General features: G+C 47.7%; 1 protein-coding gene across 1 annotated transcript in view; it reads right to left on the minus strand.

The window, feature by feature from the left end:
- Window positions 1-13,936, minus strand: part of NBAS (NBAS subunit of NRZ tethering complex) — a 368,998-nt gene that overhangs the window by 178,430 nt on the left and 176,632 nt on the right. Inside the window, exons 33-34 of the mRNA XM_050951646.1 lie at window positions 8,353-8,429; window positions 7,636-7,773 (exon numbers count right to left, since the gene is read on the minus strand). Coding sequence (XP_050807603.1) covers window positions 7,636-7,773; window positions 8,353-8,429 — 215 coding nt within the window. The remainder of the gene's footprint in view (window positions 1-7,635; window positions 7,774-8,352; window positions 8,430-13,936) is intronic.

The raw sequence follows: 13,936 nt of genomic DNA on the forward strand, positions 1-13,936 counted from the left end.
ATCTGGTCAGATAGCACCTTGGTCTACAGATTCTCTCCTCAAAATGCTCAGAATCTCCTGATCAAACTCTTACGCATAGAGTTGGTTTCTGGGAGGAGATGGGGCAACCCAACATGCTGGTCTGACTCTAAGCTGCATGCTGTGGCAATGCAAGGATCAGCTGACTATGAATAAGGGTAAGATTTTGTCTTGGATATTTTTAGTAAAAAAGTCACAGATAGGTCACGGGCAATAAAGAAAAATTCACAGAATCCCATGACCTGTCCCTAATTTTTACTAAAAGTATCCATGATAAAATAGGAAGACATTGGGCAGCTGCGGAGTGGCTGGGAACTCTGGGGCCCCCACCGCCCATGGGGGCTCAGAACTCCAGGGTTCCCCTGCCCCACTCCAGCAGCAGAGCGCACTGCTAGGGTCCCCCGTCCTCCCCCAAGTGGCAGGGAACAATGCCGAGGTCCCCTGCCACGTGATGGTGGCGGGGGGGGAGCAGCCAGGGGTCCCTCTGCCCCATTGCAGCAGCAGGTGGGGAGCTGGTGGGGATCTCCCATGCCCACAGAGGCAGGCGGGCAGCTGGCGGGGGTCCCCTGCCGGCAGTGTCTGGGAGCTGCGAGGTACTTCTGCTGCAGCTGAGAGCATGGGGGGCCACTACCTCAGGCAGCGGGGGTACGTTACCACTCCCTGCTGCTACAGAAGGCGGCAGGATTCTGCAGCTCCCAGCTGCCAGGGCTGAAGTCATGGAGGTCTTCGGAAGTCACAGATTCTGTGACTTCTGCAACCTCAGTGACAAAACCGTAGCCTTAGTGATGAACAGGCAGAGTTTAATTTGCCCTCTCCAGAGCTGCCTCACTGCTTCTCCCTATGCTGGCTGGACAGCTCTGCCATGAGCGAATGGAGGCAGAGGAGTCCCAGAAAGGAGGTACTACTAGCTGGAGATCCAGGTGATTGAACCCACCACTCTGCCAGATACCTGATCTTGAGGAAGAGGAGTAAGAAATATTGTAAGTCACTATTCCAATAAAACAAATACAAATTAAAAAAAAGATGGTTACTCACCTTTGTAACTGTTGTTCTTCGAGATGTGTTGCTCATATCCATTCCAGTTAGGTGTGCGCGCCGGGCGTGCACGTTTGTCGGAAGATTTTTACCCTAGCAACTCTGGCGGGCCAGCAGGTCGCCCCCTAGAGTGGCGCCGCCATGGCGCCTGATATATACCCCTGCCGGCCTGTCCGCTCCTCAGTTCCTTCTTGCCGGCTACTCCGACAGTGGGGAAGGAGGGCGGGTGTGGAATGGATATGAGCAACACATCTCGAAGAACAACAGTTACAAAGGTGAGTAACCGCCTTTTCTTCAAGTGATTGCTCATATCCATTCCAGTTAGGTGAATCCCAAGCCTTACCTAGGCGGTGGGGTCAGAGTGAGAAGTAGCGGCGTGGAGCACAGCGGAGCCGAAGGCCGCGTCATCTCTGGACTGCTGGACCAGGGCATAATGGGAAGCGAAGGTATGAATGGAGGACCAGGTTGCTGCCCTACAGATCTGCTGGATGGGCACGTGGGCAAAGAAAGCAGTCGATGAGGCTTGAGCCCTGGTAGAGTGCGCAGTCACGTGGCCCGGAGGGGTATGAGCCAAATCATAACAGGCTCGGATACAGGACATCACCCACGAGGAGATTCTTTGAGATGAGACGGGCAACCCTTTGACACGTTCCGCTACCGCCACAAAGAGCTGGGGGGATTTATGGAACAGCTTGGTTCACTCTATATAAAAGGTGAGCGCCCTACGTCCAGTGAGTGAAGCTGCTGCTCCCTGTGGGACGAATGGGGTTTCGGGAGAAAGATCTCCTGGTTGACGTGAAAGGCCGAGACCACCTTGGGGAGAAAGGCTGGGTGCAGTCTCAGCTGCACCTTGTCCCTGTGGAACACAGTATACGGGGGATCTACCGTGAGGGCCCGGAGCTCCGACACCCATCTAGCGGAGGTGATGGCCACCAGGAAGGCGGTCTTCCAGGAGAGGTAGGGAAGGGAGCAAGTTGCCAAAGGCTCAAAGGGAGGGGACATGAGCCGGGCCAGAACCAGGTTCAGGTCCCAGGTGGGGGCGGGGCGGCAAATCTGTGGGTAAAGACGCTCCAGACCTTTAAGGAACCTAGTCACCATCGGGTGAGAAAACACAGAACGGCCATCCCTTCCTGGGTGGAAGGTGGAAATGGCTGCCAAGTGAACCCTTAGAGATGACACCGCCAGGCCCTGTTGTTTGAAGGACCAGAGGTAGTCAAGGATAGTAGAGATGGAGACTGCAGTGGGAAGGAAGTTTCGATTAGCACATCAGCACGTGAAGCACTTCCATTTGGCTGAATACATCGCTCTGATGGAAGGCTTCCTGCTCTCCAGGAACACGTGATGCACTGGGGTAGAGCAACGCATTTCAGACCGGGTCAGCCACCCAGGAGCCACGCCATGAGGTACAGCGATTGAAGGTCCGGGTGACGGAGCCTGCCGTGGTCCTGAGTGATCAGGTCCAGGTGAAGAGGCAGGGGGACAGGGTCGGCCAGAGACAGGTCCAGCAACATGGAGTACCAATGTTGCCGCGGCCACGCTGGAGCTATAATGATCAAGCGGGCCCTGTCCCTGCGTACCTTCAGAAGGACCTTGTGGACGAGCAGGAATGGGGGGAGTGTGTAGAACAGGTGCGTCGTCCACAAAATAAAGAAGGTGTCCGCTACCGAACCCGGTTCGAGGCCGTGAAAGGCGCAGAACATCTGGCACTTCCTGTTCCCCCGGGACGCGAAGAGGTCCATCCGGGGACATCCCCACCTCCAGAAGAGCGAAAGGGCAATGTCCGGGCGAAAGGACCACTCGTGGGAAAGGAAGGATCTGCTCAGATGATCTGACAGCGTGTTCCAAACCCCGAGAAGGAAGGATGCAATGAGGTGAATGGAGTGGGCTATGCAGAAGTCCCAGAGCCTCACAGTCTCCTGACACAGGGAAAAAGACCTCGTCCTGCCCTGCTTGTTTATATAATACATGGTCGTTGTGTTGTCGGTGAACACCGAGACACAGCGGCCCTGAAGTTGATGACGGAACGTTTGGCAAGCAAGGCGGACCGCCCTCAATTCCCGTACACTGATGTGGAGGGTCAGCTCGTGAGGTGACCACCGGCCTTGGGTCCGCAGGGTTCCGAGATGGGCCCCCCAGCCTAGATCTGAGGCATCCGTTGTCAGGGACACCGAGCGCTGGGGCGGATGGAACGGGAGCCCCGCACACACCACGGACTGATCCAGCCACCACTGCAGGGAACCTAATACATCCTGGGGGACAGTGACAATCGTGTCCAGAGGGTGCCTGGCCGGACGGTACTGAGTGATGAGCCAGGACTGGAGGGGCCTCATGCGAAGCTGCGCATACCCCGTGACAAACGTGCAGGCTGCCATGTGGCCTAATAGAGTCAGTCAAGTGCGTATTGAGGTCAAGGGTGCTGCCTGTAGTCATTGTATGATGGCCGTCAAGGTCTGGAACCTTGATAGAGGAAGAACGGCTCTGGCCAGAGTAGAGTCCAGAAGGGCTCCAATAAACTCTATCCTCTGAGTGGGGATTAGTGTTGACTTTTCTACATTGAGGATTAGACCCAAGCTCGCGAAAAGTCTGTTGACCATGCGAACGTGGTTGAGGACTTGTGCCTCTGAGGATCCCCGTATCAGCCAGTCGTCGAGGCATGGAAATACATGTATGCGACTGCGACGAAGGTGGGCGATGACTAAAGCCATACACTTGCTATATGAAAGTAGGCAACTTGCATGTCGAGGGCGACGTACCAGTCTCCAGGATCCAGGGATGGGATAATGGTCCCCAAGGATACCATACAGAACTTCAACTTCACCACGTATCTGTTGAGTTCCCGCAGGTTGAGGATAGGCCTGAGGCCTCCTTTGGCTTTGGGGATCAGAAAGTAACGGGAATAAAACTCCTTGCCCCGCTCGCTGTCTGGAACCTCCTCTATGGCTCCTTTGGCAAGGAGCGTTCGCACCTCCTGAAGGAGGAGTTGCTCGTGAGAGGGGTCCCTGAAGAGGGACGAGGAAGGGGGGTGGGAGGGAGGGTGCGAAACGAATCGCAGATGGTATCCAAGTTGCAACGTGTATAAGACCCATCGGTCGGATGTTAGCCAGGACCACACATGGAGGAAAAACGAAAGACGGTTGGAAAAGAGAGGAGACAGATCCGTGAGGGAAACTGGTGCAGCGCCCTCGGGCGCACTTTCAAAATGAAGGTTTCGGACCGGAAGGAGCCTTGGAGGAGCTCTGGTTTTGTCCTCCTTGGTTGCCCGATTGTCTATGTCGGCCATTTCTACTTCGTCATCTGGCGAAGTCTTGTCTCTGACGGGGCTGGGGGTAGGGCTGGCGTTGTTGCTGAGGCCGGAAGGGTCTGCGCTGGGTGACGGGTGTATGCATCCCCAGAGAGCGCATAATGACCCTATTGTCTTTTAGGCTTTGTAGCCTGGGGTCAGTTTTGGCTGAGAACAGGCCCTGGCCTTCAAGCGGGAGATCCTGGATGGTATACTGGAGCTCCATGGTAACGCCAGAAGCTAGAGTCCTGGCGGCCGAATCTGCGGCGTCCAGAGATGCTTGTAGGGAAGTTCTCGCTATCTTCTTGCCCTCGTCAAGGATAGCAGAGAATTCCTGACGCACATCTTGCAGAAGCAGCTCCTTAAATTTGTCCGCTGCCGTCTAGGTGTTTTAAGTGTAGCGGCTAAGGAGAGCCTGTTGATTGGACACCCGAAGCTGGAGGGCGCCCGCAGAATAGACCTTTCGGCCGAGCAGGTCCATGCGCCTCGCTTCCTTAGACTTTGGTGCCGGGGTCTGTTGGCCATGGCGCTCCCTCTTGTTCACAGATTGTACAACGAGGGAGCATGGGGGCGGGTGAACATATAGATACTCGTACCCTTTTGAGGGCACCATGTACTTGCGCTCCACTCCGCGTGCAGTGGCGGGAAACGGAAGCCGGTGATTGCCAGATGGTATTGGCATTGGCCTGAATGGTCCGGATGAAAGGAAGGGCGACTTGAGTGGGTGTAACGGCAGATAATATGCTCACCACCGGATCCTCAATTTCTGAGACCTCCTCAGCCTGTAAGTTCATATTCTGCGCCACGTGCCTGAGGAGGTCCTGATGCGCCCTGAGGTCAAGCGGAGGAGGGCTGGTGGATGTCGTTCCAGCCACTGCTTCATCCGGGGAGGATGATGAGGAGACACCCGGCAGGAGTGGATCTGCAGGAGGCTCTGCCTGGAGCACTGCATCCGACTCTGGAGGGAGATCAGGGTCCTGACGGTGAGACAACCCCTCCTCTGCAGGGGATGGGGGAGGATGAGAAAATGTGGCCTCCGGAGCCCTGTGTTCAGATGCCGTCGAACGCGGGGGAATCTGCTGAGGGCCTTGGGCTTGATGATACGCCCAGGGAGTCCAGAAGCCCCACTGTTGTGGTCCATGCTCCTAATGGGGGGGGATCATGGAAGAGAGCAGCAGGCCTGCCAGTGTCCATGGCGTACGCGCTGTCTGCTTGGGAGGAGACAGACGGTTGTCGGGACGGCCAGGGAGGAGCCGAACGGGACTGATATGGGTCCCTCGCTCCAGACGGTGGAGCCTCCTCGGTGCTGGGGACCGGTGCCAGGAGTCATAGCGGTGCCGGGATCGAGACAGGGACCTGCCACCAGCGCGGTGCCGGGAGGTCGACCGGGATCTGAAACGCCGACGTTGGGAACGGCTTCTCGAATCTCGGCGCCGGTAGCGATGGCTCGAGCCAGAGCGGTACCTGGAGTATCGGGACCGGTGTGAAGAGGACCAGTGCCGCGAGTACGACCGGTACCGCAGCAGAGAGCGGTGCCGGGACTGCGAGCGGCGCCTTGATCGAGACCGCCCACAGGACCGGGAACGGCGCCGGGACCGCGATGGGGATCAGTGCCGGCTCGGTGAATCCAGAGACGGCGCTCGCATGGCCACAGGCTTGCCTTCACATTGTAGAACCTGCACCGGAGGCACCGGGGGTTGAGGCAGCGTAGACTCAGTTAGTGCTATCAGGTCCCTAGCCAAGGAAAATGTCTCAGGCATAGAGGGGACCATTAGCTCAACCCCGGACCTTATGGAGGAGCTGTGAGGGACCGGACTCGATGGACCCCCCAGGCCCAGAGTCTACGGAATCCCTGGTAACGGTGCCGCGGCAGTAGTCGGTGCCGGGCACTCCATTCGAGTCTGCTTGGCCGGAGTGGTGGATGTCGAAGGTCTTGCATCGGGGCCCGGTGCTGGGGAAGGTTGGTGCCGAGGCGTTTTCCCGGGCGCGGCGCGGTCCGGTGCCGGAGCGGAGCCAGCACTCGGTGTCGAGGATGGAGGGTGAAGCGCTGCTTCCATGAGGAGAGTCTTTAAGCGCTGATCTCTCTCCTTCTTGGTCCTTGGCTTAAATGCCTTGCAAATGCGGCACTTCTCTGAAATATGTGATTCCCCAAGGCACTTTAAGCAGGAGTCGTGGGGATCACTCGTGGGCATCGGCTTCTTGCAGGCTGAGCACTGTTTGAACCCTGGTGAACCGGGCATGAGCCCGGCGCCGGGGAGGGCTACAGCCCAAGCCCGCTAACTATATACAATAAGTAAATACAACTATCAACTAATATTCTATACTCTAACTACAACTACAATACAACTAGTAGAACAACGATACAATGGAGAGCTAGGGACGTGGAGGACAGCTATGCCGCGCTCCACAGTTCCAACGACCGACACGGCGGTAAGAAGGAACTGAGGAGCGGACAGGCCAGCAGGGGTATATATCAGGCGCCATGGTGGCGCCACTCTAAGGGGAGACCTGCCGGCCCGCTGGAGTTGCTAGGGAAAAATTTTCCGACGAATGTGCACGCACAGCGCGCACACCTAACTGGAATGGATATGAGCAATCACTCGTATGAGCAATCACTCGAAGAAGAATAAGATAAAATGGTCTGGAGAAACTGAACCATCAAATTGTTCAGCTGCTGGAGGCAGAAAATCTAGTAGCCCAAGATGAATGGTTGGGTTTAGTCCCTGAGGCTTCAACAAACAACATTGGACCACCTCCAAAATTCCATAGATGGGGAAATTAACTATTAGTGATGAATAAGGAGAGAATCCATAGAACAGAAAGAAACTGGTCATATCAAATCAGTGAGTAATTATCATTTGGTAATAAATTTGCAATGCAGTATTTTTGATCTAAGGAACAGTGCAAAAATACACTGTACCAAAACACGCAAAAGAAAACTTTTGGAACAACACAGTTCTCGTTTAGACAGACAGTATAGTCTTCCCTAGAAGTGTAATATCCATGCTGGCAGATGACCTATTCAGTATATGATGAATGTTTGTAAAGTGCTTTGAAAATGGACAGCGCTACTGTATACAAATCCTAAATAACTTGACATATCAAAAACATGTACTATACTTTTTTGAAACATGTGTTAAGTACTTCTCTGTTTACAGAATAGTAGAAGAAATAATTATATACAACCTGGCTGACTGTCCAAAGTGCAAGTCAGAGCTGCCCCTTAACAGGCTTAATACAGGCTTTTTAGAATAGATTTTATATTGCATATTAATGAATATGGGGAAAAAAGGAGAACTAACCCTGTAGAGGGGGTGGCATTTGTCCTTGAAACATGGTGCCAAATGAGCATAGATCTGCAGGCTATAGTAATAACTTGCCAGCTGGAGAGATAAAGCAGAATGTGATTGCTTTTCAAAGCACTTGTTGGCATCTACCACCTAGGAGAAAAAGGACATGAACTTAGATGAAAGAATTAACAACTTTATAATTGTAAGTGCACAAGCTTTCTAGAAGCTAGTCTTGAACCATGGTTTAGAAGTAGAACTGTCTATGTGTCTTTTTCTCCCCTCTAAAAGGGATTTAATACAGAGCAAAAATGGACATAATGCATCAAAATACATAACAAAAGACCACCTGTATTACACTAGCTCCTGTCTTGAGGCTACCGCAAAATATCACTCAGATACATTAAATACAATTCTGATTCCTCTTTATTAAAATGCTACCTTCCAAATTTGTCAGCCGCATTTGAGTTACTGTTGTGCAAAAAGGCTCGACAAGTTAATTTTAATATCAGGATGTATGGCTCCCACCACCACTCACAACACAACAGTCCAGTAACATCTGTTCAGATTTTCTTCAACGTTATCAGCCCAAAGCTGGATTTTGTAGAGATCAAGGATATGAATTTAAAGCCCAAAGAAACCGGTTTCCAAGATTATAAGCAAGCAAATATATAAGAGGCTAACGTCTGCAAGTGCGCGCGCGCACACACACAAACACAGAGGTAAACTTACCTGTGGTAATGCAAGTAGGTAGGCAAGGGATAAGGTCATATCATTTGGTAAAGCATCACTAGCCAGTTGTAACAGAACTGAAATACAGGAGGGAGGGGGAAGAGGGGAAATAAAGGTTTGATTACTGACCCATCTGTCCTTCACAGTTAGCAAGTGAAATATTTACCATGTAACCATATTTTTAGACTGTAGCTTGAAGCATTTTATATATGTTAAATTAAACATTCATGAGCGCAATCCAGGAAAAGATATCGTGTAGTTGAAGTGCAATCCCGATTTACCTTAACTTCCAAGCAAAGCATTTATACATTAAGCAAAGAAGGTGAAATACTGCAGTATGAGACCCCAAAACAAACTGCTGAAACATTTTCTGCACTGATTTACAACAACTAAATCTGTTGGTTGTAAAATCAAGGCAATAGTATAAAGTTATGAGCATTAAAGAAAACCAAGCAGAGGAATAATGGTCTCAAGTTGCAGTGTGGGAGGTTTATGTTGGATATTAGGAAAAGCTTTTTCACTAGGAGGGTGGTGAAGCACTGAAATGGGTTACCTAGGGAGGTGGTGGAATCTCCTTCCTTAGAGGTTTTTAAGGTCAGGCTTGATAAAGCCCTGGCTGGGATGATTTAGTTGGGGACTGGTCCTGCTCTGAGCAGGGGATTGGACTAGATGATCTTTTGAGGTCCCTTCCAACCCTGACATTCTATGAATAATGTAAAATACATTGTTTCCTGAAGCTAGAGCATCAAATTTACTTGTAAGCTGCACACAACAAAAATCTCAATTATTAATCTACTTTTCATCTTTAAATAAAAAAGCAACATAGTATTGTGTTATTTTAAAGGAAGACCTGTACACTTAAGTATTGATAAAGAACAAGCAAAGCAGCTGGTTCAGATGATACATATTCTAAAAAATTAAGAAAATTAGCTAACTGTTTCACTAACAATTATTTCTGAAAGCTGTTTGCCATTTGATGAGATGCCAAAAGACTGCAGAGAAATTGTAGTTGTGATCCAAAATCCATTGAAGTCAATGGGCTTTATATTAGCCCCTAATGTAGTTCTGATTTTCAAATAAAAGACAGAACTTTCCTGGCCAGTGCTTTCCTATCAGAAGAATCACAGAGATCCTAGAGGGCAATGGGAGAATGAGCAATAAGTATTATTATGAACGAACTTCATCTGACAAACTGTGGGGGTCTTCAGGCAGGGCAGGCCAAACCCTCTCTGCCTCTGAGTCCACAGCACATTTCCTGACCTTGGCTTTCAACTTCTCCTTCTCTGCCAGGCAGGTGACTGGGGATAGGAGAGTGCCTGAGAAAAACCTTCAGTTCAACACTCCAAAACCAAATTTGCTGCTTCCCTTTCAGGGCATTTAAATTTCAAATTAAACTGTCTGAAGGGGGAAAAAAAGGAAGAGTCAAGATGTCCAAAAAATGTCACCAAAGAAGGTCTGCCATTTGCACTTCTTTGGAAGCATATAATTAGGGCTTCTGATCTTAGGTGTTACTCAATAAACATCAATAAAACACACCAATATAAAAAAGAAATTAGTGTTTAACCAATAAAACATCAGAAAATACACCAAAAATGATTACTTGTACCTAAGGGCTTCAGGGGCATGCACAGGAATTTAAACTTCATTGCTTTTGGAGAGGCATGTTCTGTGCCCCCGTCCCACAGACTTCCGTGCCACAGCCAATTATTGGGGCAGTCCATGCCCCTGCTTAACCCCCCTCTCCTTGTGCAGTCCCTGAATGGCTTGTTTAACCAGAGCTGTCATGCAGACTACAGGGGTGTGATTTCTCAAGTGCAGTAAAGCATTGCACATAGTTTGTGCAGATCCTGCCCGTGTGCACTAAAGGTTCCCTAGTGCACTTTAACCTAGTGCTGTTTGAAACACTGCAAAGAGATTAATCAGAATTAATACTACTGCAATGAGTAACACATACAATATACATTATTCATTACAGTATAAATAAAAGCCATTTACAAAAGCCTCCAAAAACTCTGATTTTCTGTCATCTGCATAAAACTCAGAAATTGCTAAAAATAAACCCTGATAAAATGAAATTAATAAATCCCATAAAAATAAGTCTTACATGTAATATAAATCTGGGAAAAGCAGAGAGGGTAGATCTATGCCTCAGACAGGACAAAAAAGATTCCACCTGCCTCCAGCCATTTAAGAAAAATTGGAAAACCCATGGTTTTGAGGCATGCAGGGGACAAAGGATCTTGTCTATTCTATGTAGACCTCCTACTTTTAAGTGAATCCTACAAAGAAGGAACTTTCTCTGAACCTATGAGTTTCAAATAGAAATGGCAGCACTTGGACACCACTTACATGTAAGCAGCACTATAGAATAAGGTGTTTTGGTTTTGCTGAATATCTTCTTACCCTGAATGCACTATGCCAGACACAAAAAATATGACCAGCAGTTATTCTGTAGTTCACTGCTCACTTCGGGAAGATGTAATAATTCTTCCATCAGTAGATCTCAACACACTTTACAAAGAGGTCAGTATCATTATCCATATTTTACAGATGGACTAATGAGGCAAAAAGGTGCAATGACTTGACTAAGGTCACCCAGCAAACCAGAGGCAGAGTTAGAAACAGAACCCAGGTCTCCCGACTCCTGGTGGAGTGCTTAATCACTAGATCACAGTGACATCATGTGTACTTGAATCTTCTTCCCACTCATTGTGCCCCAATGAATTCTGTAGTGTCCACTTTGATTTTTGTAATCTCCTCAAAACCAATATTCAACCCACTCAACCTAAATATTACATTTTTAAAACCCACTCTCAGTTCCAAGAATCACATGCAAACTTTTGTAAACACACTTTTATAAAACGTGGATCAAGCACTGCAATGAGGAATCTGCCAAAACCACATTTACTTTCTCAATTATTTGCAGAGCAGTAGTATGATTTCACCAAAATATTTAATAACGACAACCCCTGCATGTCTAGCACCCTGCCCCTTTTAACAGCCTTGTCGACACTTAAAATTTAAGTCAACATAGCCACGTCTCTCAGAGGTGTGAAAAATCCATACTCCTGAGTGCTTTTGCTATGTCTACCTAACGCCCATTGTAGCTGTAGTTCAGTTGAAAGAATAATGCTTCCATCAATCTAGTTACCACTGCTTCGGGAGGAGGAGTTCCTACAATGACATCTGCGTCTACACTACGAGGTTATGCTGACATAGCTACAGCACCAAAGCTATGCTGCTATAGTTCACATAGCATACACATGGCCTAAAAGGAGATATGATATATTCTGATACTCCCTGATCAAAGAACCATTCTTATGGGCTCCCTATCAAGAGGCCTGTGTATTTCAGCCTGCTTATGTGGTTACCTCATTTACAGCGAAAAAGTTTGGGGGATTATTTATAATTGCAGATTGTCACTGGACTTCCATCTAACTGTGGTGGTTGAGATGTTCTCCCTCAGCCAGATGCTAAGCTAGTCTTTGGATGCCACGTGACCACAGAGGTTGCTCAGGTGGCACCAGGCCACACGTAGTAAGACTACAGATGTGGTCATCACTACCTATGCTGATAACTTGGCTTCTGACAAAAGCTTCTAGCTCTGGCAAATTATTTGGCTAGACTCAACATTCCTGGATCCTGTCCGAGTCAAGATATCTAACAGATCTCCTAACATAGTTATTATTAAAATCTGAATGTTGTTGCTTTTGCAACTAAGGTTATTTGTGATGTTCTGTATGTTCAGGGCAGGAAATGCAATGGTAAGGCTAATAACTTACACAGGAATTTGTTAACATTTAACTGATGTTCTCTGGCTGTAGAGAGGCTGGTATTCTGTGTATTTTTTCTCTTGAGAACCCTAATGAAGCCAGAACCTGCATGATTAATCTTTGGATCTTTTTCAAAATATTGTCCTTAATGAGCCAATTTGTCCAGGTACACGAACACCGTACTCCTACGTAGTTAGGCACTCAGTACTCCCAAGCATTGTGTGAACAACCATGGCACCAACACCAAGACAAAAGGCAATCTTTTATTCTATTCAGGTTCCTGCACCATGCCCGTCAGCATGGTGCCAAAGTGCTTTCCAAGACTGCATTAATCAGTATGACTAGTGACAGTCATATATTGTTTTTTCCTTATTTTTCCCTTCCTTGTTCTAATGGAAAAGTTGCATGTGGATTTACAAAAAAATACATTATAGTATACAATATATTTTTATACATACTGTGCTATATATTTTTATTAGTGAAGGCAAGGTCAAAGAAGCTTGCCTTGACTTGGACTAGAAAGTGGTGAGAACTGTGGTTGTTCTTAACTCTTAAGAAGTTGGTTCTGCAATCTTAGACTAGCTCCTGAGAATAAACTAATCTGCTCCCTTACCGGAAATCTGAGACACATATGGATATATCACCACCAGATGTAAATTTAAGCATCTTCATAGTCCAGTATACCTAATAAGTAGCCTTCTTCAAACTGCCATGATTGCTCCCAAACACTTCACTGTGAATTTTTCTGTAACTCAATAAAGATATAACCCAATCAGAAGTACAGAATTGGGCTATAACTGTTTTCTGGAACATCTGAAAGTAACTCTTCCCTTTTGCACTCACTGTCAATGTCTGAGTGATGCTCTTCATAAGACAAAGAATTTCCTGAATTGTTGGTTGTTGAGTGCATTTGAGAGGAGCAGTTTGGTAAAATTCCTCTGAAGTGGATTTTCCATCTCTTTTGATAATTATGAAGACATCTGTTGTCAAAATAATTTGAAGTCATCAGGGATAAAAAGTCTATAGTTTCTCTTTAAAAGATAGATTCTCCTCCAAGTATGCTGTAAGCCTTGAAACTTGCTCCAGAGCTCTTACAAAATGTAAGCTTTTTTCTCATTACGGACAAAAAACTGTTGTAGAAACCCTTAGGCTTCTGTGCAAAAAGAGATCCTAACCTTCACGTACATCTTTGATGGTGTTTTTTACTTGCTCTCTCTGAATGCAGAGACAGACAATAGATCCAAACACAGTATCTTTATCCTATGTGAGCCATTCTGCACAATGCTGATGCAATTTTAACACCAGCTGGGGCTCTCAACTCTGGGTCTCAAAGTGGAAGCCTTCAGAAAAATAGAGACAGTATAGGGGAAAGCTTGTAACACTTCCAGGTTCTGCTTCCAAGATTGTTCAGTGTCATCTAAGAGCAGCTCTTCACCAAGCCAACATTAGCAATGTTTGAGGCACATCACACAATAATCAAGGCAGTACATCTATGATCCCTTATATCAATTCCTAATTTACTTCTCATTATCTGCAAAGGGCTCATATCACTATGGTATTCAAACCACCTCAGAACACTCTTGAAGATCCTATGGAAGTTAGTGGGCATTTTCCTATAGACTTCAAGGGGAATTAATTTAAACTAAGAGAACAGTGTAACTTTTCTGTAGTCAAAACAGCAAGAATTGGAATGGGTGAAACCTAAGATTGCTGCAAAAAGAATTGTGTAAGGCAAGCATGAGCACCAAGCAAACCAAATATCTCTCTGAAAACAACAACATGAGAAGTTAAATTTCAAAGCAACAGTCACA

Source organism: Gopherus flavomarginatus, chromosome 4, assembly GCF_025201925.1.
Source record: "Gopherus flavomarginatus isolate rGopFla2 chromosome 4, rGopFla2.mat.asm, whole genome shotgun sequence".
Classification (NCBI taxonomy): Eukaryota; Metazoa; Chordata; order Testudines; family Testudinidae; genus Gopherus; species Gopherus flavomarginatus.